The 26846-nt window shown below is 41.2% G+C and overlaps 1 protein-coding gene across 1 annotated transcript in view; it reads right to left on the minus strand.

Moving 5' to 3' along the window:
* The window catches only part of AHRR (aryl hydrocarbon receptor repressor), a 68719-nt gene that overhangs the window by 38176 nt on the left and 3697 nt on the right, over nt 1-26846 (minus strand). Inside the window, 1 exon segment of the mRNA XM_009981143.2 lies at nt 21144-21325. Within this exon segment, the coding sequence (XP_009979445.2) occupies nt 21144-21325 (182 nt within the window).

Genomic DNA, 26846 nt, shown 5'->3' on the forward strand with positions numbered 1-26846 from the left:
TCAGAGGCCTGCAGGGAAGACATTATGGTTTGTCCAAAAATAAATTGCTTTGCAGAACAGGAACCTTCTGCACAATTAGAAAACACATGCACATAATGTGTTCAATTACTACGAGAACTTTCATTTTTCACTTCCTCACAACCAATTTGCTTTGCCTTTTTCACAGCCAAGTTCCACGGTCAGAAAAAGATCCCAAGCAGATGCTGAAGACCCTAAGCAGGCCAGTTGTGGACTCACATGTTCTCTCCCCCTTAGCACTAGAGAAATTGAATTTTTAAGAAGTGCCACAGTCGCTAGGTCAACGACCAGAATTAGGACCTTCAAAAATTCTAAGCATAACGAAAAATGCTATCTTTAAAAAAGACAGGAAGGGTAATATTTGAATGCTCTAAGAATGTAAATTGTGGCCCTGCTTTGATTTGCTTTTCAATATTTAAGACCAGAGACTACTTAGATATAGTGATAAAACTAAAAGGCAGCCACAGATTTCTTATCAGACTTGTCCCATGTGAAGACAAGGAACAACCAAACAATGTTCTGTACTTCAAAACCAAAGTTCTTGCTAATAAAATATAACCTTTTCTCCGATTTCAACTCTTCTGCATACATGTCATTGACTTGAACGGGCAAGTCCGACTCCTGTGAAGGTGCCTGCTGCCTTGACTCATAGCAAGCTACCAAAGAAATAATGAGCATTCCTTATTTGATAAGGACTGGAAACTTGTCTCCTACTCATGAAACATATGGGATTGAGACCTCAACTTTCAAGGCAATTATAGTTAATTACAGCTTTCACCAAGTGATCAATACTAGGTGCACAGTATGTATGAAGAGAATTATGATACATAAACTACTTCTCCCACTTCTTATTCTGTCAAGATCTTCTGCATGAAAACTGGTGATTTCTTACCTACTGACTCATCAGATCTGTTTTACATTCATTATGTGACATAAACATCAGTTTATGTTGTGTTTTTATCAGTTATAATATGATGTTCATTGGATATGCACTGCGACTTGCTGTCAGAGTCAGTCCAATAATCATTGAAATGAAACTTATTAGTGCTATGCTAAGGAAAATACAAATAGTTTTAAGAAACGAAATGAACTTCGCAAATTGCGAAAAGCAAAAGCAGAGATGTTTTTGCATGTATTCTCAAAAAATGTGAAAGTCAAGCGGAGAAAATGTATAAGCTAGAGCCTACTTTCTTTTAAGCCGAGCATTTTCCAGAGGAATCATTAAAGACTTAGACTATGAACACTGCATCCAAAAGAGGCACATTTTTTCTCCTGCCGGGGCAGATTTGCAGGGAGGAGGCTCATTTCTGCCTTGCTGGTCTGGCAGGCAGCAGAGCTCTATTCCTCTGATCAAGAGATCACTTTCATAACCACTTTTCTGAGGTCACAAACGAGTCTGCTGCAGTCACGCAACCCTTCGCCTACCAGAGCTTAGTGTAACAATACAGGTTCATGGAAACCTTTTAAAAAGGCAGCCCATCCTTTCGACCCATGCAGATATAAGGCGCTGCGTTATCGCACGGGCTTCCCCCAAACATGCCATGGGATATTTTTGTTTCATTTGGGGTAGGGAAGAAATGTATAGCTTGGAGTTTTATCTGGATGGAGTCATGTTGCCTGAGTAGAATTAAATAAAAAGTTAAGATAAATAGCTCCGCAATTCTTTTAAACTATACTGGCACCTTTTTCAAATATTTATTCAGCCTGTTCCTTTTTATTATCTTAAAGGTCCATGTCTGCCAACCATATGCTACTGTGAATTATGCTAATTAAGATATCTAAAAGCCATGGTAAACAGTCAAACAAACATTAGATTCAATAAACAACAGATACGATTGCCCTGAATTAAACACTGCCCTGCTGCAGTGTTAGAAACACCAACGATACGGAAATGGTAGATCAGGAAACCGGCTTACTATCCAAAACTTATTCTGAAGAAATACTATGAAAATATGAGTATGAGTTAGGAGCCTTTTTCTACGACAGAAAAGCCTATTTTATATTGTAGCTGACAGTGTCCCACAAATGACCAACATACTAATCTGTTGCATGGATGTGCCCTGTAGTGGGCAGCTGGAATGGCCTCTGGGTGATGGGGAGCAGGTGGGAATTTAAAGAAAAAAGTTAAAAATATTTTTCCTCTTACGGTCAATCAACTCTATCCAACAAAGGGAGGGGCTTGGCCTATTTTCACAAGCGGTTGGCGCTATGAAAGCAACCGTTGTTCCATCATGAACTATTTGCACTAATTACCTGAAATAAAGATTTCAAAAGCTGTTAAATTACTTTGGAGCCTATGATTTAAAAAAACGACGTTGGATGTATTGCTCATTGACATTTTATGAGGATTAATATACAGACACATTTCATTTAAAGGCAGCACAAACAGCCTTGCCCAAACCATCTTTATAATCCAGCTTAAATAAGTAACAATAGCAATGAGGGCACAGCGTTAAGCCCGTTGAGTACTCACAGTGTGGGCCAACATGACTCATTTGCACACTGTCCCGTGAGTTCATCGCTATTATTAGCCATGCTAGCCAGCTGAAAGCTTATTCAGGTGTGCCCACACAAGCTACAGGCAGCTCCAGGGACTCTGGAGATCCTCCCACAGGTTCTGCAGTGCCTTTGGCTTCATCGAAGTGATATTCAGGCTTGACCTTGATGTGTATCTTAATCCAGCCCAAGTAGTGGGAGAAGTCCCCTCCCATCTGCACTGCAGTTTGCGCAAAAGATGACCTCATGGTCTAGCTTTGATATGAAACTAATGACACCCCAACATCAGCCTCGTCTTCTCTCCAGGTCTCACCTGTGTTTACGGTTGGGAATTAGGCTGGAAACCAGATGGGGGATTGTGGAGTTGCTGCTGGTAGACCTCGCTGTCAGACCCCGGCTCTTTCCCTGGACAGGAAGCCAGGGCAGCAAGGCGGGCTCAGCCTCAGGCACCGAGCACTGACACAGCTTCTCAGCTCGGACAAAGTGCTGCTGGAGGTGGTAAGACAGAGACTCTGATCTGTAAACAGAGGGTGTTGGCAGCCTCCAAAGTGACCTTGAGGGTAACAGTGCCAGTGCAAACAAGGCCACGGACATTCCTGAATACAGGCTATAGTTTCAAAGATTTCTGAAACTTCTGAAGATGTTGCCCTGAGTCTTACGTTATTGATTTGTGCTAATTCACTTACGACTACTACAAATTCCCATGGAAATAAAAACTAGATGAGGTCAACTCCTGCCTAAAGAACAAGATGTGATTTTGTCCCTCTTTATGAACTTTGGCTAATCCACAACAAGTTAATCGAAAGTGAAAAAGCGTTGGATACTAATGCAAGTATTCAATTAACACAACGATTTTTCTTTCCAGTTATGGAAAGAGACACATGAGAATACTGTTGCTCTACTTACCTTTACAAACAAATTATACTGTTCTTGTGGAGGCAGTTGGCGAAAAAATCATGGGTAACAGCAGGAACGAGTTTACGTACGGGTATTTCAGTGTAAACAGCTGCTAGAATACTTACTGCTCAGCTTTGTTCTGCACGGCAATCTGGCCGCAGAGCTGGTACCTAAAAAGCCTTGCCTTACTGAGAGTTCTTTTTATATTCTTTATTATATGAAAATAAAATATTTGCAATCTTTTTTCAAGAATATGACTTCTTCTACTCAAAGACAGAGTGGTCAATTGCTCCATTTTCTACGGAGATGCCAGAAGGCATCTAATACATGTGCCTAAGTGACATTGGACCTTCAATTCCAGAGAAAGAATTGGTCAATAATTTAGTATAGTGAAATCAGGATAAACAATGACCTCTGTTATGCCAATTTCCAAATAATTACTGCAAGCTTTCCTTATTCCCTCCACAGCTCTAAAAACTTACACCTGACAGTCAAAGATCTGTACACCATCAATCTATATAAGAGAACACGCAGACAGTAATTTGGATTAGCTGCAAATCTGCCTTTACATTGTTCTTTTTAGTCCTTTTGTGAAGTTTATTTCATTTGAAAATTATCCAGACAAATGTAATCCAACTCACTTATACTCTAACTAATAATCCAAAATCAAACTATTTCAGATTAGTGTAATATAAATCGTTATTTAATAAATAAATTGACTTTAAATAGCTACTAAGAGGTATTCTTTCATTAGAAATAAGTTTAAGTACTGTGAGAAATTACAGTAATTACAAACAAGCTTTAAGGGTTTCTGAGTAACTCGGTTACAAAAATTATAGCAAGCATGCTCAAAAAAAAGTCTCTACCCTCACCCTTTTCCTGCTGCCCCAATGTACTGTACGTTCATGGTGCTCAGCTACCTTTCTGCCATCGCCCAGTGCTTTCCAGCCAGCTTTTTTTCTGGCAGTGGAGAAAAGAAAGTGTTCTGTTACTGCAACAAAATGAAGTTCTAGCTTGGCCAGGACTACTGAAGGACACCCGGCACTATCCAAGTACACGGCAGATTAAAGAGGACAGCAAACAGTGCAGCTGCAGAAATTAATTGAAAGCAAGTTGCTGTGACTGAGCCTTCCACACACGGTGGTCTATACAACCTGTCCCAGCATAGCACAGCCTATGTCTGACGTGTAGGACAAGAAAAATAGCCGGAGTGCCTAAACATAGCGCCTCGACCAAAGCAGCGCAGCCGGGAGTCGATGGAGTCAAGGCAGGATGGGGCAGGCTGGGAATGGGGCAGCTGGAACATTCTTATGCCTGATGTACTTTCCACTGCCCAGATGTTCCCTAGTTGACACGAGCTGTGAGACGATGGATGTGCCAATCCCGGAGGGTGTTCTGACCCCTGGGAAGTGCTAAAGAGGCCCAGGCCTGCCCAGCATTGAGGAGGGACAAAGGTATTTTGAAGATCTGATCGTCTCTTCTCCCACTCGGTCCCTGTGCCAAGTTCAGCTGTGGTGCGGGAACTCAGCTGTGGCGCAAGATTCCGTTTTGTACATTAACCCGATGAGCTAAAATACCATCTGAGACCAACGTGCAGTTAATGGCTGTGAGAACAAAACTTTGAATTTCCTGACCTATTCAAAATTTGAATTTCCCATTAACTCCACACTCCCATACTAACAGATGGTATACAGACTGTAGTTTCAAAACTCCTTGCATCGGAGCATATGCAAAGGGAACAAGATGAGCTGAACTGCACACTCCTGGAAATCTGCTCTTTATATGCAGAATGGCAAACTTCTGACCAAACCAATTAATGTGCCCAAGCACCCTCCCCCTTCCACGCAGATAATCCTGGCTGAAACTTTTACGCGAAAGCTATCCCCGCCATGGGGAGCTGGAAAAGCACTGGTTAGCAGAGCTGACTCATCAGCTGACTAGCCCACAACATCAGCCACAAAGGACCAAGAATGCTGGTGGTGGCATGAAGCGTGTGGGTGGGAGCAAGGAACAAGCAATCATCTGGCAGCCTAATGCAGCAGGGAGGGTTGACAACAATTCATTATTTATCCCCCCCTCCCGCCCTAAGGCTTCATCCCTCTGCTGCAGTGATTCTCATCATCTTGACGCTGTGGTAGGGCTCTGTGTAGGGGAGGGAATGAAAGGTACATCCCCTCCCTGTGGCCCATGCAATGAAAGCATCAGCAGGCTATCTGAGCTCACCACGCCCAGACCACATAGGGCAAAAGGCCCTCATGGAGAAGAATGGAAGAGAGGTTTGCCTGGTCACTCCTTCACTCAACAGGAGACCAGAACAATGTCTTACTAGCAAAGAAAAGACAGCATCGCTTTCCCAACAAAGTCAGTCTGTTAGTAAAGAGGAGAGATGGAGATCCAGTTCCAGAATGGTGGAGGGCAGATGTATGAAAAAGCTCTTAGGGACAAAGCAAGGAATATAGGGAAAAGGGAGAATGTTGTAGCAAAGATGGGAAAAGAAGAAAAAAAATCTATATGGAGAAACCAAGAAAATCTACAGATGAGGAAGATGCAAAAAACAAAAGCATTTAAAAAGGGGTGAGGAAGGTTATCTCTAGAAAGGCCACTAGAGAAGAGGTGGAAAATATTTCTTAAAGATTTCAGAAGAAAACAGATGAGCAAACTACAGACACTGAAACAGGGAAGGAAAGTCACCAAGGCAAACAGCAAAAGCACACACAGGAAAAACAAAATTGGTGGATTTAATTGAAAGTTTGACATGAAAGTACACTGATAAAATCCCCCAAATTGTTCACATGTATCCCATTATCTCCATGTAAATCTGATTTCACTTTCCAGTGTTCTTTCCCTCCAGCAGCCGGCTACCACTGCGAATCTGGCTGCAATACAGTTAGCTGGTCCCAAATTTACCTAGCACGAAACGCTCTCCAGCTAAATTACTGGAGTGGTGAAGATGTCAGCTCATCCCTCCCAGGCTTCAACCTTTTCAATGGCGCTTTTGCTTTGATTCCTAAAAATATATTTAACTTCAGACAATGCAGTTTTCGAAACACTGGGCCAGGTTTTGAAGTCCTGACTTGTATTACTCCACTGATGCCAAAGTTAAGCAAAACATAGTAAGGAACTAAGCACTTGACCAGTTGTCTTTATGTTTCCTCCCCAGCCAAACCTGTTGTTTTCTGAGAAGGGGCTTTTGGCCCGAATTTTGTCTACAGTAGGTCTTTCCTGGCAGATTGCTTCAGTGGGAAGGAGATGAGGTTTCCCATTGTCCTCTTCATCCTTGGAAAGTTTCTGTTACGTTTCCCAGCCTCTGCTATAGGCGTTTCAGGGCTTAAAAGTCTTCCCCAACATGTTTTTCATGCTGTTGTACGTATCATTTGGCAAGAGACCTACGGAGAGTCACAAAATTGTAGTTTGCCATTGCAGCTTTTCTCTAGCTGGAGAAACCTTTCCACTTTATTTCCTGAACTAACACTAAACTAGTTGAACATTATCTTCAGAGTTTCAGAAGATGGAATATCTGCTGAAGCTAGAACATGCAAAATGAGCACACTGACCATTGTCTAGAGATCGTGACTTGATTTGACTTGACTAGATAAATACAAGAAACAATAAAGACACTCCTCTTTTCCAAATGACCTCTTGGAACTTGGTGCCCCTGCAGTGCTGCTGCAAGTGGCACATCCTCTGTCAAGAAACTGACCTCTCCTCCCACGTCATTCTGCCAGAGGTGACTATCTCAGTCACACCACTGGTTTTAAAGACATTTTCAATTACTACCATGATACTTACAAGGTGTGATCACGAAGCAAACCTTCAAACTGACATTATCTCTGCTTTCCTAGCCATAAGTCATCAGCAAAAAATGTAGGGTAGATCACTGTCCCCAGATAATATGGCATTTACTACCAGATTTATTAATTATTTCTGAAGTGCTTGCCTGAATCAATAAGAATGAAGACTGAATATTATAATGTGTAATACCTTCAAACTCTCTGCCATGTCACCAAGTATATATTTGGTCACAAGAACTCTTCCCTTAAACAAGTATGTAGAGCTATATTGCTAGGGTTTAATTATTATACAGTTCTGGTGGTTCTGAAGAAGTGCTGAAAACACTCAATTCCTGTTGAACACAGTAATTTGAGAGCACTCTTTGCACTTTGCATGACTGAACCTTTAATAACTATTAAAGTAATTCCTGTGAACTTCAACATCTCTAATTTCCTCACACAAGTATTACTTGTTTCAAGATGTACAACCTTTTTTTCTTTATGCAGTGATGTACAATAAGACATTAAAAAGTATGGAAAGAAGAAATGCAATTTCATTTTTCTCCACTTACTGTCTTAGCCCTCATAAAAAAATATTGGAATATTTTCCACATAAATCCTTACATTCATCAGTTTAAGATGTATTATCTAGGTTAGATTACTTTTCCTCTCAAAAAATGTTTTCATAAAGTATTATTTATTAGGCCATTTTCCCATACAAGGTTTATAGGGGTCATTTGATGGCACGGTATCATTTTAATAAACTATTTGAAACAAAATACAGAGTTTTTGTGACAAGTTTTCAGCGACACTGATATACAACATCATACTAACACGGAAAAGAGAGCATTTTCTGTACAGATGTTGAAACGCTCAGGGGAATATATGAGATCAATATAAGGTGACATATGTTTTGCAACTATGCAATTAGTAAAGTGGCTATGAAGTTGTTAATGGACTAGAAAAAGAAAACTTCAAATATGTTGGGTTTTGATTTAGATCTGATCTTTTCTTGTTTTCAGTTCTCTTCTCTCAACTTCTTTCAGCTGTTTCCAATATGTAAGTAGCCAATTCATGTTGCAGGTTCAGAGGTAAATGGGAATAGCGGACATTTTATTTATTATAACAAAAAACTACAGGCAGAGATTTACTTCCTATATATACCTTCAACTTGATATGTTCCATGCAGATATAAAAAGAGAGTACATTGAGGAGATTTCAATGGAATTTTAGGGACACAGTAAATCCATGTGATACATGTTTGGCAAGACTGTTATATAGCATATTTCAGAAATGAAATTATGAGCTTCTTTGAAGGCAGTTTTAAAGTCTGTTTGTAACTTCTCTTAGTAAGCTTTTAATTTAGTTTACTGATACGCATTCTGCTTCCATTTCTACTCATATAGATGTCAAGATTTTAGAAAATGTATCAGTTGCATTTTCTACATGATCACACCAAAAATTATAATTAAATTGAAACTGGATTTATAAAGGGAAATCTGCTATGCCTCATCTAAAAAAAGATATTTAATTTCATAGTGGTGAATGTTCAGAACACTGACTAACATGATACTGCTACATTAGATAGAAAAGAAAAGCACCTGTGTTAGCCAGTTGGGATTTTCTTTCCAATACCATAAAAGAGACACTAGACCAAATACAATTAAATGAAAACAAGTCCCTTACAGCAATCCATTGAGCCAAACTGTAGGACTAATCATAGAACAAAATGAGGTAAGCTTTGCAGAAACCAGCTCCCATTTGATGTTTTATGATTCTCAAGCATCTAAGTAAGATCTAGTCACAGCCTAGAAAGACAGATGTCTTGCACAGATTCAGCCACATAAATAATGTGATACATCATAAACTTTTAAGTCTGACTAAATCCTTGATTTATTTATTCACTTTCATACTTCTATAAACCTACCAGCCACCTGCAGCTCTTCTTGTAACTAACAAGATTTTTGTGCAGGAAGAGTTGGTGGATAACCCCAGCATGATGTCACAAAGGGCATTTCATCCATGAAGGACGATGTGAAGAAAATAAACAATGGCTGTAGGATAAAGAGTCAAAGCTATGGAAAGAGGAGTGAGGGTTGATCAGAATAAAGACTTGATGAGCAAGGATTATTACAATTACGTGGCCTTAATGGGAAAAGGCCAGGCATGGAGATACCCATGGAGGTGGCAGAGCAAGTTCCTCAGTCAGAGAAACAGGCAAGAAAGAGAAGCTATGCCTTCTGTGGAGCACAAATGTCGGTGATGTCAGGAAGGCCTGCGATACAGCTTACAAAACGATGAAGGTATAAAATTTGGACAACAGTCTTTGAATTGTGTTCAGAAAGGAAGTTACAGTCCAGAAATGGTGGAGGGGGACAAGATGTCCCCAGGGTATAGAGGCAAGACAGAGGAAGAGAGTAGAGTGTGGCCTCAGGTGGACCCCAGGAAGGTGTTCAATGCCTGGGTTTGGGGCTGTCTTCAGTGCCCCTCAGCTGCTCTGCTCCTGGCTGCGGTGGTGGGACAGGCCCTGGTTGGGAGTCCCTGATGGACATCATGCGAACCCTCCATCCCTTAGGGAGCAGCCAGCCCTCGAGGCATCCTGGCAGGTGCTTCTGACAGTGGCTGCCAGAGCAGCAGTGATGTTGGCAACCAAATGGACATGGGTTTAGGACAAAAGAAAGAAAGCGCCAGTCTTGCCCACAAACAGCATTCAGACCAAGATACACCAAACTGTTTTGGAAATTACGCAACAAGGAAGACTGAAAGGCATGAACTGAAGAGACTCATTCTTCTCCAGGACTGGTCAGAAAGTGTAAAACAAATTAAAGAAATCCTAAGAAATGATGTCTGCAGGTCACCTGATAAGTTCTTTCTCCCATGTCAACACTGAAAAAATGCCTCAGGCTGTTACTCAGTGAAGATGTTACCGTTGAGTGTTGCATGACATAAAATAAGAGTTTCCAGATATTGGCACACATTTTCTGAAGCAGTAACTAGGTTAACCAGGGCTGCCTACCTGAATTCTAGTGAGATGTTTTGTGTATTGCTAGAATTTAATTTAGATTTAATTTGCTTGTTTTAAGCTCATTTAAAACTCCAAGCACAGTATGCAAAAAAAAAAACGCCACGCACCTTAAGTACATGAAAAAAAGCCAATAAAATGCTATCAGTAAACAAAATTTAAATTGAATTTGTCAGAGACTAAACAAAATCTTGAAAAGACACAACGAATTACAAAAAACTCTCAGGTCACTTAGCATTGCCCTCTTCCTTGCCTTGGCATGCTCTTGTCCCTGGGTTGAGTCATTCTAGTGGATCTTCAGGGTTATTAGAGATGGAAGCATACTTCGCCCCTCAGAATAAAACATGGGTGACTTGCTGACAAAGCATGCACATACCTAGTATAAAACAGGAAACAGCAGACACATACAGACAACACAGAGCAACACAAAAAAACCTCAATGAGACAATACGGATGCTGACACACGTGACAGGCAATAGTCTCAGAGCTTCAGTGGCCTAACAATTAGCAGAACTTTGAGGAGCAGAATAAGAGGGAAGTTTTTTAAAACAAATCTCTTGAAAGTGGATAATAAAACACATCTGTGAGTGGTTAATAGATAGAAGCAACACGGCATTTATTTGAAAATCCGGTAAGTAGATGATGGAAGCCAGTTAAGGATCTGGCTATTAATCTTTAGCCTCTTCCCTCCCGCTTACTTTTCATGTATTAGGTATGAAGTCCAGTTGAAAATCATGACAGAGAAAAGAGGTTTTAAATACAATTCAAAATAGTATCACTTGTTTAGTCTTGACACACCTTTGCAACCTTCACATTCACCCTGCCCCCATGCCTAGCCTTCAGACTGCATCTCATGGACTTCTGAGTCTCAGCAACCAACATGCATTACTAGTGAGGCATACGAGACAGCATTGCAGAACTTCATGAACTGACTCTATGCAAGCATTACAAAGTCCAGAAGCTAAATGGTAGTCTTGTAATTAAAATTATTTTTAAAAAGTCTTATAAAGGAAGCATTGTTTTAGATTTATATCTGAATGATAGGATCTTAATTCAAGATATTAATGGGTTTGCACCTTTCCATCTCCATGTACTACAAGGGTCATCTTGAGATCTGCCTTGGCATAGCCAAGATAATTGTACAGACTCAAAAGATTGAAGTTACCTGATCTGGCAAGCACCAGAGAGGTATGTCTGCACTGGATATGGCGGAGTGTAGCACAGAGATCTTTGAGCTAGCTCTAAGGATACTGATGTAGGCACACAGTGTCTTATGCTGCTACATGGAGATAACAGGAGCTTGGAAAAAAGTGTGACTGCATTGGAATGGCAAGGCACATACTCTGTTAAGCTGTGCCTCTTCATGTGGACTTATCCTCAAAGTGACATAGTCACTCTGCTTCTTGCTACAGGATCCGCTCTAGCATCTGCATTGTTTCACAGTTCTCTGCAGAGAGTTTCACCATGTGCTACAAGCCAAAAGTGAGGGAGTAGCAAAGTAAGAAGAGAAACCAGAAAGACAGTCTCCCACACTGTTCTCTAGCCTAAAACTATTCGTCCTATTTGTGTTCAAAGCCCTATGCAATTATATTATGCCAAGCTAAATTCCTTGTTCTGTTGGATAAGAGGTATTGTCTTTCCTTTAAAACATATCTGTGTTTAAAATAAGAAACAAAGTAAATCATTTTCTTGACAGTAAAGAAACACGTTTCCTCTCAGAGATGGTAATCAGTCATGAAGCTGAGAACAAGTGTAAATCAAGCCAAAGTTCATGCCTGAGGGAACGCTTTCCTACCTCCCATCCACTGCAGCAGTGATTAGGACAGGACTATTGTTAGGACTTTCTATGAGTACTGCAATCGCTAGCAACTTCTGGAGTAAAAATACAGTCTTTCCTATGATGAAAATCAATCTTGCTTACATAACCAAGGAAAACTTGGGTTGCTGTCGAACTAAACTTATGCTAAGTTCTTTCTCCGTCTCCAACATCCAAACACAATTTAACTGAAGAAAATTAAGTCAATAAAAGTTAATTCATTATAGTGTAGGATAATAGAATTTGACCCATGGGGAACCATGAGGGTATTTCAACAGCTGGTACCAGGCTGGCCAAGGAGGGTCTTAGCTGCAGAGGAAGGATTGAGAAAGCACAGTGCTCGAGCAAGATGAATGTCACTGAATACAAAAGACTGTGTGTATATCAGTCTACTGGATTAGATGGGGCCAGTTTTCCCTTGCCACATACCCACATTTCCTTACATTGATGCTATGCGAGATGCATAGTGTGAGCTAACCAAATGCAACCAAGCATAAAAGCCTATCAAATCAGAATGGTTAGAAATGACTAAGCAAGCTGGAGAAAGATAAAGAATCACACTTAACGGCTCTAAGTATGTTGGGACTTCCCCTAGCTTTGGACCAATATAGCGGCTGCGGCTTGTGGGAACACCTATAAAACCAGCCACTATGTGTGTCTGTGACCATATTGTCTGGTTCTGAGTGTACTTCTACTATTGCTAGAAACAGTGGAACTCTTCCGGTGACAAATGCCCTCAGGAGAAATCAAAGATTTCTCAAAGATTCCCCTCCCGTCACTTGTCATTTCTAACTCCCTGGTTTTATAATGACTCTTGCCAATACCACGAGAAACATTGAGGCCTACAGGGATGTTCACCTGAATGGCACCCAACAACAGAAAAGTGGTATAAAATATAGATCCAGAATCACAAGAGGAAGTTCTGCAAGAAGAATCATAATGATGGTGTATTTCCCAAAGACAGCACAAAGTCTATCGAGTCCAGCCCTCTTTGTGCAAATGACTGACTCAGCCTAACAGGTCTGAGCTTTGGAGATCTGACAATATGAACAACACACAGCATGTGACACAAGTACCCAAGGAGTACTGGAAAAGATCTGCCACTTATTTATAACTAAGGCCCTTTATCTGCCATTACTCAAAAAATAAGTATGGAATTTAAAGCCAGTCTCAGAATACGACATTTAACATAGTGTTGCACTAACATATTCCCTTGGTCTTCAAAGGTGACAGGAATTCAAGCAATTTAAGAGTCCTCTTGTTCTTCCTGAATATAGGCTTATTCTGAAGTTAATCCCACTTATAAATCTACTCTCCTCCTACAAACCCCATCTTGCTTGCAGGAAACTAAGAGAAAGCCAACTAGCAGAAGGAGGTCCATCCTCTTACAACAAGACACAAAGAGGAGATACGGTCCTCTTCAAAGAGTCAGCAAGGGTCTCCCAAGGGTCAGAGAGATCTCCAGGTTATCTAAGAGGACATGTAGCACAAAACAGCCTCAGATATTTGTTACATGGAATGAATGGTGTCCCCAGGAAACAAGGGGAAAAGAAACAAGTGAAGCATTGGTATAAGCAACATGTCACGATAAAATGGCCTCTCTGGCAACTAAAAATGTCAAAAAATCTAGTCAAAATAATCCACTGTTTGAAAATGGATAATGTAAGGGAGAGTCAATGTGCAGCTACTTCTCCAGAAATGAGTCCTGCCAGATCTTAGGAATGAATATACGCAGCTAGCCTGCTTAAAGTCTTGACACTTGTATTAAAATTTCACTGATGTAGTATTTTAGCACTTGATTAGATAATGACTTGCAGACAGCAGGTCTTCCTTCAAAGATTTACTTACGTTCCACTTACGCAGCAGCAAACTTTTTCCTCTTTTCAACTGCTATATTGTTATGAAGATGGTAAAATTACAGAGCAGTAGAGAGTGGAAAACGTTTCTTTCATGAACACTCCCCTTTTGGCTGAAACACTCTGAATGCTGAGGTAATTTGAATATGATTCAATGCAGCCGCAGGAATAACCTTACCTGTTACCCACTCTGACCATGAAGGTTCTTTCTCAGTGCAAGTCATTGAATATGCTGCCCTAAGAAATCTAAACAGCCTAAATGCTTACAGACAATCTAATAAGCTATGACTGTGGACTACAGCAACAGATACCCTAAAGACATTTTGTATGTGTGCAAAAAGAAAAGTCCTTATTTCTCTTTCAAGAAAGAAATCATTCAGGCATTCTGTTTCAGAGGACAGAACTGAGAGCGCTCTAAATCAGTAGAATATGTCTTTAAAAAACAAACTGGTCAGATATACTGGGGACTTATTGACTCAAGGAATCAGCTTCAATCCCAGCTAAGCAGAAAAACACAACTGAAATCTTAGATTTATAACTCAAAGTACAGGCTTCATCAAAAACTAGAGGCTTGTTGATAATCTGAAAGCCTCTTATTATTTTCATAATGGAAATCAATACATAAATCACACCAAGAAAAGATCGTTAGGAGTGAGGAGATGGAGTCAAAGAGGTATAAGTCCATGATTGTTGAGTTAGGCATTTTATCCTGTTCTCAACATAGTCTCTCTTATCATCTTTATTTGTATTTCATATCTTTTATTGTTTTACTTTTCCTATATCTGTTCTAAATATATCCAGTACAAAGGACCTGGAGAGAGTCTGATGACAGGACATGAAGATGATGAAGGGACTGGAGAATCTCTCCAAAGAGGAGAGGCTGAGAGAGCTGGGACTGTTCAGCCAGGAGAAGAGAAGGCTCAGGGGAAATCTCATCAGCATGTATAAATTACCTGAAGGGAGGGTGTAAAGAAGATGAAGCCAGGCTCAGAGGCAGTGGGCACAAACTGAAACACAGGACGCTCTGTCCGAACATCAGGAAACACTTTTTCACTGTGAGGGTGACTAAGCATTGGCACAAGTTGCCCAGGGAGGTTGTGGAGTCTCCCTCCTTGGAGATATTCAAAAGCCATTTGGACATGGTCCTGGGAAACTGGCTCTAGATGGCCCTGCTTGAGCAGGGGAGTTGGACTAGATGACCTCCAGAGATCCCTTCCAACTTCAATCCTCCTGTGATTCACTGAGACTATGGTTTTAAATTTAAGGGAAAGTTTCAGGCTACTGCAACCTGCTAACAAATGACAGAAGACATTTTCCCATGGAAATGTATCCAGTACAGGCCATAATTTTAACAATAAGCTCAAACGTATGAGTTTACTTTCAAAATCAGTTAAATCTGGAAAAATGTGGAAAAATTTTCCTTGCCTACATAAAGTATAATCTAAAAAAATATATTTATACCAAAAGAGCAGAATTTGTCAATCTAGAAAACAACTTCAGATGAGAAATTTTGAAGGGAAAACCCTGGGAAAACAGAAATGTTAGGGAGAGACAATGGAGAAAAAAAGGGATGCCTGATAACCCCTCCGCTTGTACTGCAGCGGAATCCTGGATCCTCAGACCAAGAGCTTTGAGTAAGCAGCACTCATAAAGCAGTGTTGAATAGCATTACGGCACAGGTAATTCACTGAAAGCGACGTCATTCTTTGCTTCCTTACCCACCTCAAGTTTTAATTTCTTAATTTTCTGTGAGCGTCACATCAGATAGTGAGTGCGTGTCATATCAGAAAGAGGTCTGCAAGCTATGAAGTGTGGACTGCAGCACTAAATATTCAAATACTACAATAAATAATAGCTGTTCTTCCTTAGGACAGCCTAATCTAAAGAATCTAATGAATGAACCTAAGGAATCTGAACCAAAGTAGCAAGAAGTCCATGTATGTTATTGGGCTATGAGATCAACGGCCATGGATGCAGTAGGAGGAGATGAAAACTGGAACAGACTGCAAATAACTGAGGATACTGAAAATCAGGCCGGCTGGGAGGAATCCTTTGTTGCTTGCTTCTTAAAAGGGATAAATCTAATTTCCATTAAAGATAAACATTGGTGGGAATTGGATCACACCAAACACATAAATGAGTAAAAGGAAATGACCCACCAACATAAATGCTAAATCAGAAGAGAGACAGAAACCACACAGTGTGTGCTATCCTGCCAGAACTGAAAAAATAAATATATAAAAGAGCTTTAATTGAAGGGGAGAAACGGGTTAGAAGGAGGGAGGGCAGCTTGGTGAACGTGACCTGGAAGCAATGGTTTTTCCAGCAGCAGCAATACAAGGCACAGAAACATGAAGACACTGGACCTAAAGAAGGGAGACCTCAGTACACCTGGAGAACTGGAAGGCAAAATCTCAGAGGACAGATACCTGAGGGAAGTAAGAGTTGGATGTTCTTTCAACAAACCAATGTGTAGGGGATAAGTGTAAACTATCTCAGTGGCAGTGAAGAGCTGGAAATAAAAGATCATCTTAACAAAATCCTAAGTTCTTCAATGACTGGAAGCTCACAAAAATATTTTTTAAAAATAAATTTTAAAAAGCACAAATGTATAAGAAGAAAAAAAAAAAGAAAAGCTAATGCATAAAATGAGATGTAGCAAGAAAGTGAAAGTTATAAAAAGCATGCTGGAATTCCTTAAACGGTACAAGTTTAGGAAGTTTTCTGCTACTGAGCAGAGAGAAAGCTATAAGAAAGGTTTAAGTGCTTATTGCCTCTTCTTGCTTCCACCAGCTAGGATCAGGCAGTTCGTGCTACTAAACACCAGCAACGAGGCCAGCACCTCAGGTGTTTGGATGAGTTTAATTTGTGCAAGTTAGCTGCACCTGGTGAAACGCATTGCAGCATAATGTGAGAATGAGCTGAAGCACTCTCAGAGCTATCAGCTAGCAGTCTATCAGAAATCACGATAGGAAAGGGAGATTTTGAAAGACTACAAGAGGACAAACATGGATCTTATCTTTGGAAAGCATGGGAAGAGGAAACCAAAGAATACTAGGACCACTAAGCTGAGCTTCAATCCCTAGAAAAATACTGGATAAAAGTACGAAACAACCTATTTGTAAAGACTTAAAGGTGACAAAAAAGAAGTAGAAATCAGCAGTCTGTCAAGGATATTTTACCATGTTACACCACATAAATTACTTTCTACAACTAGACATGTGGATGGGAAAAATGATATACATTACATGTCTTCATAACTTTAAAAAGGCTATTGCTACTGTCTCACAATATTTTCGTCAGTAAACTGAAGAATCTTGTTAGACAGAGGTCCAAGTTTACTTAAGAAACTATAATCTGGGAAAAGTTCTCACACTGAGAACTGAAAGATGAGGAGATTTAAGCCCTAGTTGTAACTGTATTGCCCTATCTAAATTGTCATAAGTATTTTCCTTACAGGTACTGGGAAGCTCAAGTTAGCTGTCTCTCAGAAAGCATCTGAGAGGCTAGAAGAACAAGGTGCTATTCTTTTTACATTAATTTACAAAATTAATACCTATACTAGAAGGGAATTATTTAAACGATCAACCAAAAGGAGTTGGTTTTGAAGCGGAGTGAGACCACCGTTTTTCTCCCGGTGGAAAAACTGAGAAACAAGAGGTACTAAAGGATGTACTGTCAAGAGTGGTAAAGGAAGACAGACTACAATTAATCAAGATGGAATATGGCCAAGACAGAGGCCCAGCAAGCTCAAGTGGTCACAGCCACTAAGTACCACTCCACTCTCACAGTGAGCCCCACCCAGGGCAAACTTTTGTCAGGGCCAAATGACCAGCACAGCTTCCTGTAGCTAGCTGATGTCTCTCAGTCTAACCACTGGTTCAGATCCGTGCTGCTTCAAACAAGAGATCCGGTGGGACTGGAAGGTTACTGCTGCAAGCCATTTTGAAGTGCTTATCAGTAAAATGCAAAATGACTAAATGCATATAGCTTGGGGCGAGTGGGGCTATTAATAGAGCCACTTGCAACTGACAGCAGAAATAGGAAGACTGTAAACCAAATAGACAGAGCAATTGTTCTGAAGCCAAAGGAAAACATTGCTAAGAATAAGGGAGGCAATCCACCATAGTGACTGTTAAACTGAATAGTAGAAAATTTGGTCTCAACGACCGGATCTAAACTGAGAAAAGAACCAGACCTTTGCTTAAACAACTTAACTAAGATGAACTGGCCATACGGTTTTCAAGGTACTAACCTGTAACGGTCACTAAAGATGGAATAGATGGTTGATGAATATTCTCTGTCCCCTAATACCTAATTCCCTGCAAAATGATTTTCATACTTGAAATCAATACGGTGAAGTCACTCCCTACCTTTTAATTGTCTACTGACTTCTACAAATACAACATTTGTGTTAACACACCGAGTATTGCAGAGTAGCTGCTGAAAGGACACCTAGTGGTAAGTAAATGAGTATGTCCAGAAACCGCTGGGACTGTCGAAGGTGTATAATTATAATTGTCACAGGAATTGCTGAACTGTTACGGGTTGAATCTGCAATGTCATATATAAACTTCTGTGTCAAACAGCACTATTCATGATTTTTAAAAAACTGCAAACAGCATTCTTACAAGCTCTTTTTAAAAACATGGAATTTAAGCTTGAATTCCTTAAAACCAACAGAACAGTATTTTAAACAAAAGGTGCACATGCCTGTGTGTCATAGATTACAAATTTGAACGCCCTTAATCTCACTGCATCAGTTTTAGGAATACTGGATATCTGAATGGAACTCATTGTTCTGCAAGAACAAGATATATCTTGCTTGATACTCAGGACAAACTCCAGCTTGCTTATTGTCATTCCTTGGGTCCTCCACTGTGCCACTCTAAAATATCCTAAGCAATTCCTTCCCTTCTCATCTTTCTCTCCTATGAAGACAAACAGCCAAAGCATATAAATTGTATACATTCGAGCTAATTTCACTCCTTTTTTTTTTGTCCATCCAACTTCATAGTCGTTTCTTGCCTGTGTTTATTCCAAACCCCTTAATATGTACTAATGCCCTTGTGACCAGGAGATGCCCACAACAGAAAGCTGTATTCCAGATGGAGTCACACTGGTCTCATGCAGAGAGGGATTATAACCTTCCTGTGTAGTGACATGCTGCCTCTGGGCAAACAGACCAAAATCCACACTTGGCTTTTTTGTTTATGTCAACATATCGTATTGCAAGCATGGAACAATTTGCTGACCACTGTGCCTCCTCGATTATTGTTTTTATGTTCTCTTTTCCAGGTTTCTCTCTTCTATTGAACACCAGTTGCTTTAGATTAATTTTCCCTGAGTGAATTAGTACAGATTTGCTAGGTCAGTTTTTCCAGATACATTTTGTTTTATCCAATTTTCTAACATCACTGTATGTCACTGGTCTGTTCTCTGTCCTCACAGTGTTTATAACAGCTCACAACTTAGTGCCATCCTTTGATTTAAAAAGCCACAAACAAGCCATTTCTGCTCTTCTGTCCACAACAAAGATGGAAGCATTGGGATGGACATGTTTTGCTTTTCTTAGGTGACTTCCTACCAAAGCTTTTGTTTAAAAAAAAAATCAGATTCTGCCTTAGTTCTCCACAACTACAAGGAAGTAGATCATGACATGCTGTGAAGCTGAGGCTGCAGTTCCTGCTCTTACCCAAACATTAGCACCCATTCCTCACCCAGCTCTGTTTCCATGGCTCACCTTTCCTCCACTCCACCCTTTTGAAGCTCCAGCCTGCTCTCATCTTAAAATGGTATGTAGTTTCCTTCCTTTACTATAAACAATGCTTTCTGTAACCTTAGTTTCATGATGTAAACATTTAAAAATAAGAATGAAGGGAACACAAACTATCTGTTCAATTAGGTAATTTGGGGATTAAATTAAATGAAATCTCTCAAAACATGGAACATTTCAGAGTCATGAAGTCTGGCTTTATTTGTTTTCCTTTTATCCCATCCCTTTAAAAAAAAGGAGACAACAAATCATAGAAACTCCCACCGAAGAGTAGTAAGGGCAGCTGAAGACAGCTTACTGCTTGTGAACCCATGGGAAACAAAAGTAAGGCTCAGAGGAAGAGGCCGTAAGACACAGGTATCTGTTCAAAGGGAAAGAGAGGCACTCCGTAAACTGCAGGATGCTGGAGGCTGGGCAACCAGCTGCCACAGTTGACACGGGAGGCTCCTGCTATCAGTAATATCACCATCTGTAATCTGATGTCAGCCCGTAAAATGCCCTTCAGCCTGCCAAAGTCTCTTCAAACTGGCATTTCTTTTATACCAGAATATATTTCGAAAGCAAGAAACCAACCAACAGATACTATCCTCCAGTCAAAACAAAAAAAAATATAGGGCTCCCTCGTATACGCTGTGCATAATAAAGAATAGTAACAGGAATGAGTAGTAAGTAGTAGTAAAGAAAAAATAATGTCCATAATACAACACTTCTCTGCAGTCCACCTAGAAGTTTTGGTCAATTACACTCCTTCAAATATGCTTTTTTTTCTTTTTTCTTTTTTTAAACAATTCTAGAGAGGATTTTCATCGTTAATTCTCTAATTTGGATTTTGCTTTTATGAACTCTCTTCAGCAACAGAAGAAACTAAAACTGTCTGCAAATTTAGAAGAGTTCTTATTACATACATCTGAACATGCACATTTGGCTTTCATTGTTCACTGTGCCAGACAGCTACAAAAACAAAGTGTAGCCTAGCACAGCTTTAGTCAACACTTTAAACTTTGGATCTCGCTTATCCTGAAAGAAAGTGATCTTTTTAGCCTTTCAAGCAAGCCTGTTTCCTCTTGGCATACAGCAAACACAGGTAATACGGTAGTTGCTTGACTTTCAAATTGTATTTGAAGAGGCACTGTAAAAATGCATGATAATAGCTTCAAAAAGGGAGTGCAAAGTATCTGCAGGTATTACATCTGCCTCAAGCCTCTTTGCCTATTTAGGGATTTTACCGTCGTGTTTTCCCATTTCCTAAAGCCTGCTGAGGAAGGGTGGGGATTATCCCATTATTTGGTGAAAAACACATAAATGGCAAAGGAGGAAACGCACAAAATTTCCAATGCAACATCCCGTACACAAAATAAGTTCAATAATAGGTATATTTTTTCTTCCTTTACCAATATAATACTTCTTATTAATATTACTCAGGTTTAGTACAAAGCAGAAATAAATTAGAGGAAGACTTTTAATGGGATAACGATATTTTAAAGAGACCTACCTTGAAAGAAACTTTTGACTCGGAGATAGCTGACACTAAGGCGCAAGACGGAAAGTTTGTCCAGCTTCGATATGATGTCAGGTGGAAAAGGAAGGAGGCTGGCCAGATGGTCCAGTTCTGCGTTGAGACGGTCCCTGTGTCTCTTTGAAGGATTTGATTTTTCGTTCCCAACTGCAGGCCTTCTGTGGTGGAGAACACATTTGTGATTACCTGTTTTATGTCCAGACAATACAACTGGAGACTGAGATGTTGCCTACAATTAGTTGATAACAGGTATATTTAATCTAGCTTCTATGAAATCTTTAAAGTTTCTATCCCCTGCCAAAAAGAGATTTACCATTCTGCATTTGCCATAGTGCAAAGACATGGACATTGGCCTCTCTTTTCACATCTGCCAAGTGAAAAACAGACAAAGAACTGATATCTCTTACTCAGGAACCTCTCACCTTAGGGGAATGGGTACTATCTTCATGTTCTAGCCAATACTAGGAAAAACAATTTCTCATCTATGTTGTACAAATGAGGGTCAGAACAGTAGAGGAAAATTACCGTGACTAATGTATGAACTCATTCAAGACCCACTGTATTCATTCAAAGCATCTTAGTTCCCTACACTTAATGACTCAAAGTTAACCTATGGGTCAGGAGATAATTAAGAAAAGAGTCTGACTTTAGTCATGATTTTAAGAAGTATAGGAAGCAAGGTGAAGAGACGTTCTTTCCTCAAGCTCAAAAATCCTGTGAACGTTCTCACATTTACCTTCCCACATCAGTAATAACAAAGATAAGAATTTGGTTTCTCTCTTAAGAATATTGATATTCCTCCCAAAACATAAAGACTAATGTAACTCGGATTTCTAAGCCAAGCACTCCTAATCCATCCTCATTTCATCTCCCTCTCATGCAGTGGACAGGACCAGATACCTCAGAAAAACTATTGTGAAAACACATTAAGATGAAATACATCACAAATGAGGAAACCCAATTTTGGGATGTCCACTGATATTCTTCTCACAGAACGCATAAGACGCTGTTCTTGAAAGGAAGAAAAGGAAAAGTTGGTGCCCTCGCACACAGTCATGGGAACCTGATTTCCAGCAAGACAGAGAGGGGTGGTCAGTGCTGAAGCGCAAATTTACCAATTAAGCACGAAGACCTGAGCAGTAAGATTGAGAAGGTGGTTATCTCCAGCAGGCAGCTATTGCTGGACCCAGCAATAGTCAAGTGTGCTACCCAGGAAAGAGCCACAGACCACTGGAGCCATAAACTCCACAGATCCATGATCTCAGAGGCAGTGCAGCATCCCAGTGCTATAGCTGAGCTAGCATCTCCCAGAGGACTTAGCACTGGGTCTGCGGATTCTCCATTTGCTCTCGTAATGCTCATCATGTTCAAGTTCTTACTGCAGCATATTGCCACATTCCGCCTGAGGCATCTTCTCCAGAATAAGAGATATTGAGAGAAAGATCAAGGAGGAAAAGATGGAAAAATACTCAATAATCAGAAATAGTGGGCAAGGAAAGTACAGATGTGGTAACAGTTTCCATTTTCACCTCACTAAAGGCAAGGATCATAACCTTATGTAGCTGAGACGGTGCTCCAGTGGAGAGTCAGAGTAAAATTATTCGTAGCACTTTACTACTGCATTTCCATGCTCCACACGTTTACCATATTTTCCAGTTATAATTTAAATTTTGAGCATTAGTATTTCACAAGGTGGTTAAAGGGTTAAATTACAACATTTGCATGTTTCTCTCTTGCAAGTGCAATCTTAATTTATCATTGTAATGGTGATTAAAAAATAATTTTGTGCTTAGGAATTAGTAAAAAAAATCACAGTTTCGTGCATGTGATTGCTGCTAAATTAAAACCTCTTAAGCCAAATTAGGTATGAAAAATTCATTGCTACTTCTGAGAACCTCTACTTTGTTTTAACAGGACAACATTGATGGACAGAATGAATGAAAAAATGTTTGAGGTAGGTGTCAGTGAAAAAATATAATTCCTGCTTTTTCACTCAAAATTACTAAAACTGGTATGTGGCCCTTCAATACCACAAGGAGTTGCTTTGAAAAACATGGGGGAGATTTTGTTGATTGAGATCAATAAGTAACTTTCCTCTAGAAGAGAGAGCAAATATGCAACAAATAAGGCAATCAACAAAGAAGGAATACTTTTTTTCACTTTTCCAGAGCTGACTGTTTTTCAAAACAGAGCGCATATAGTGGGCATTGATTTTTTTTGAGTAAACTCTGAAGCTCAGCCATCCTCACTATGACACCAAAAGGATAGCTGACCTGTGGAGAGCAGTAATTTTCATACAATCATAGAATGGTTAGGGTTGGAAGGAACCTCAAAGATCATCTAGTTCCAACCCCCCTGCCATGGGCAGAGAAATCCTCCACTACACCAGGTTGCCCAAAGCCTCATCCAACCTGGCCTTGAACACTGCCAGGGATGGGGCATCCACAACTTCTCTGGGCAACCTGTTCCAGTGCCTCACCACCCTCAAAGTAAAAAATTTCTTCCTTATATCTAATAGAAATCTCTCCTCTTTCAGTTTAAATCCATTGCCCCTTGTCCTATCACTACACGCCCTTGTAAAAAGTCCCTCTCCAGCTTTCCTGTAGGCCCCCTTTAGGTACTGGAAACCTCCTATAAGATCACCCCGAAGCCTTCTCTTCTCCAGGCTAAACAGCCCCAACTCTCTCAGCCTGTCTTCATAACAGAGGTGTTCCAGCCCTCGGATCATCTTCATGGCCCTCCTCTGGGCTTGCTCCAGTAGCTCCATGTCCTTCTTGTGTTGGTGACTCCAGAGCTGAACACAGTATTCCAGGTGGGGTCTCACGAGAGCTGAGTAGAGGGGCAGAATCACTTCCCTCGACCTGCTGGCCACAATCCTTTTGATACAGCCCAGGATACGATTTGTTTTCTGGGCTGCCAGTGCACATTGCCGGCTCATGTTGAGCTTCTCAGCCACCAGCACTCCCAAGTCCTTTTCCTCAGGGCTGCTCTCAATCCATTCTCCACCCAGCCTGTACTTGTGCTTGGGATTGCCCCGACCGATGTGCAGGACCTTGCACTTGGCCTTGTTGAACTTCATGAGGTTCTCACAGGCCCATCTCTCCAGCCTGTCAAGGTCCCTCTGGATGGCATTCCCTCCCTCCAGCATGTAGGAATATAGCCTATAGCTGAGCAGAAGCTAAAGAATATAAGCTTTCAGTAATTGCTCTTTACATCTGACAAACCAGCTGAAGCAAGGAAGCAATTGAGGACAGAAAAAAAAATAATTCCAGTAAGAAAAATTAGACTGATGAGTTCAAGGGGTAAAAATCATCAAGACTAACATGGAATAGAAATAGAAAATGTTCGAGCCTATTTGTCACATAAAATAGTGACTGCTGTGTGCCACAGAGGTATGGTTTGAGATGATTCTGTGGACTGCATTTGTTCCGAGCGTAAGGAACAGTTTTCTGGAGATTGCAGGTGTGCTGGGTTTCTGTGAAAGGGGTTTGGCAGCAGGAGAGGGGCTTCAGCCCCTGTGACTTCCCAGGCTCCAAAACCAGTGGGACCGGCCTCTGACCAGGTTGGACCCCCATCTCCTCAGCCAGGGCTGAGCCCATCAGCGCCTCTGCCAATGCTCTATTTAAGACAGGGATGAAGGAGCCGGAAATGTGGTTCGGACCTGCAGTGAAGAGAGAGGGGAGGCAGGGGCTGCCCGCGCTGGGCCAGCGCCACTGGCTGGAGATGGCTGCGGCGCCGCTGCTTGGAGAACACTGAAGCGCCCTGCTTCCCGGGGTGCCGCTGGGCAGAGTTCATCCAGACAGGGCTGAGATCTGAGGGGAACGGCCGCACAGATGGAGCGAGAGGAGGTGCTGGAGCTGGGATCCCCCTGCAGCCTGTGATGAGGCGGCCGGATCCCCCTGCAGCCATGACAGACTCGATGGAGCAGAGATCCACCCACAGCCCGTGGAGAAGCCCACAGTGCTGCAGAGATGCCTGATCCTGAGGGAGGTCATAGAGAATGAGGCTTACGACGCAGTAGAGATGCATCTGAAGTCCATGGAAAACCCACATCGGAGCCAGCGGCCGCTCCCTAAGAACCCATGACTCTGTGGTAAAAGCCCGCACTGGAGCAATCCAATGGGTAAGGATTACATCCTGTGGGAAGGACTGGCGTTGGAGAAATCTGTGGACTGTCCTGTGAGGAGAGGATCCACTGGAGCAGGAAAACAGAGTGTAAAGAGTCCTCCTCCTTTAAGAAAGGAGCAGCAGAAACAACATGTGACGAACTGACCTTTAACTCCCCCATTCCCTGTCCCTGTGCCACTGGAAGAGAAGGCAGAGCCGGGAAGAAGGGAGGGATGAGGGAAGGTGTTTTTAAGATCTGGCTTTGTTTCTTGTTATCCTCTCTGAAGTAACTGTTAACAAATTAAACTGATTTGTCCCCAAGCCGAGTCCGTTTCACCCGGGGCCATGGTCGGTGGGTGATGCCTCCCTGCTCTCTCAACCCTCAGCCCTTTGTTACGTTTTTCTCCTTGGCACCGCACTGAGCGGAGCAGCGAGCGAGCAGCTGCTGCGGGCTGAGCTGCCGCCTGGGCTGAACCACGACAGCAGGGAATGGTGTAAAAAGACTACAGGAGAAAGCTCAGGACAGAGTCTTCCTGAAAACTCAAGGAAATGATTCAGTAAGGGAGTGAATCCAAACAAACAGGGGTTTGATGTAAATGGTAATTAAGTGCCAAGTGGATACGATTTAAAACAATGCATGTCCCATGGAAAGGCTACCTTAGCTACCCGTACACAGAAAAGGGCAGGCAGGAAAATTCTTCAATGAGCTGTTTCGAGGCAAACGGAAGTTCTAGCCCTTATTTTGAGCTGAAAGCATAAGGTGCTTCTTGTGTTTGTGCTACAACGGGGGTTCTTAAACTGTGTAAAACAGTTTTAAACAGAGCCACAGCACTCACTCTTATGATACCTCTTTTACTCTGCTTTTCATATAACACTACTACAATAAAGTAGCACATGCAATTAAAACAATAAAGCTGGCAATTCCTTCTTTGCGCTGTTAAACCATCCACATTCTGCTCTGCATTAACAAATACTTGTAACTGGACAAGACCCGTACCACCAGTCCCTGTTTGGTAGGAACTGCACGCGGGAGCTGGTGCAGAGAACATTTTCTGTTTCAGTACTACGTAAGGCATTGAGCCATTTGCACTTTAATGATTCAGTGTGCCCGTGACACACAGACTGCCAGTAGTGTAAACCAGTTTGGTGAGCTTGCAGAGGAATTTCCTGCAGCTACAGCTCTGTCTGCTGTTCACTACCCTCTGAGGGAGCCCTACCCTGTTAACGAAAAGTTCACTCTGAATAAGTTTTGAAAGTATGCTGAAACCAGCAGATGATCTAAACTGAGAAAAATCTAATCGTTTACTATGATGACAAGCTTTCAGTGAGAAGGGAAAGGGAAGAAAGAGAGAGACCATGAGATTCAACAGATAGACTAAGTGCAAAGTAACAGCAAGATGATTATCATGAACATAGAGACCAACACCCACAGCCACTGAGCTGTGCTTGGGCATCGCACAGGTATCCTGGCAGAGCTGAGCTCCAGTGCCAGCTGTGTATGTGCAGATGTTCACCACCTCTATGAAAGAAAAGAACCAACTGAGAGAAAACTGAAGGAAAAGGGGCCCTTTG

Source organism: Tauraco erythrolophus, chromosome 3 (genome assembly GCF_009769465.1).
Source record: "Tauraco erythrolophus isolate bTauEry1 chromosome 3, bTauEry1.pri, whole genome shotgun sequence".
NCBI classification, from domain to species: Eukaryota; Metazoa; Chordata; class Aves; order Musophagiformes; family Musophagidae; genus Tauraco; species Tauraco erythrolophus.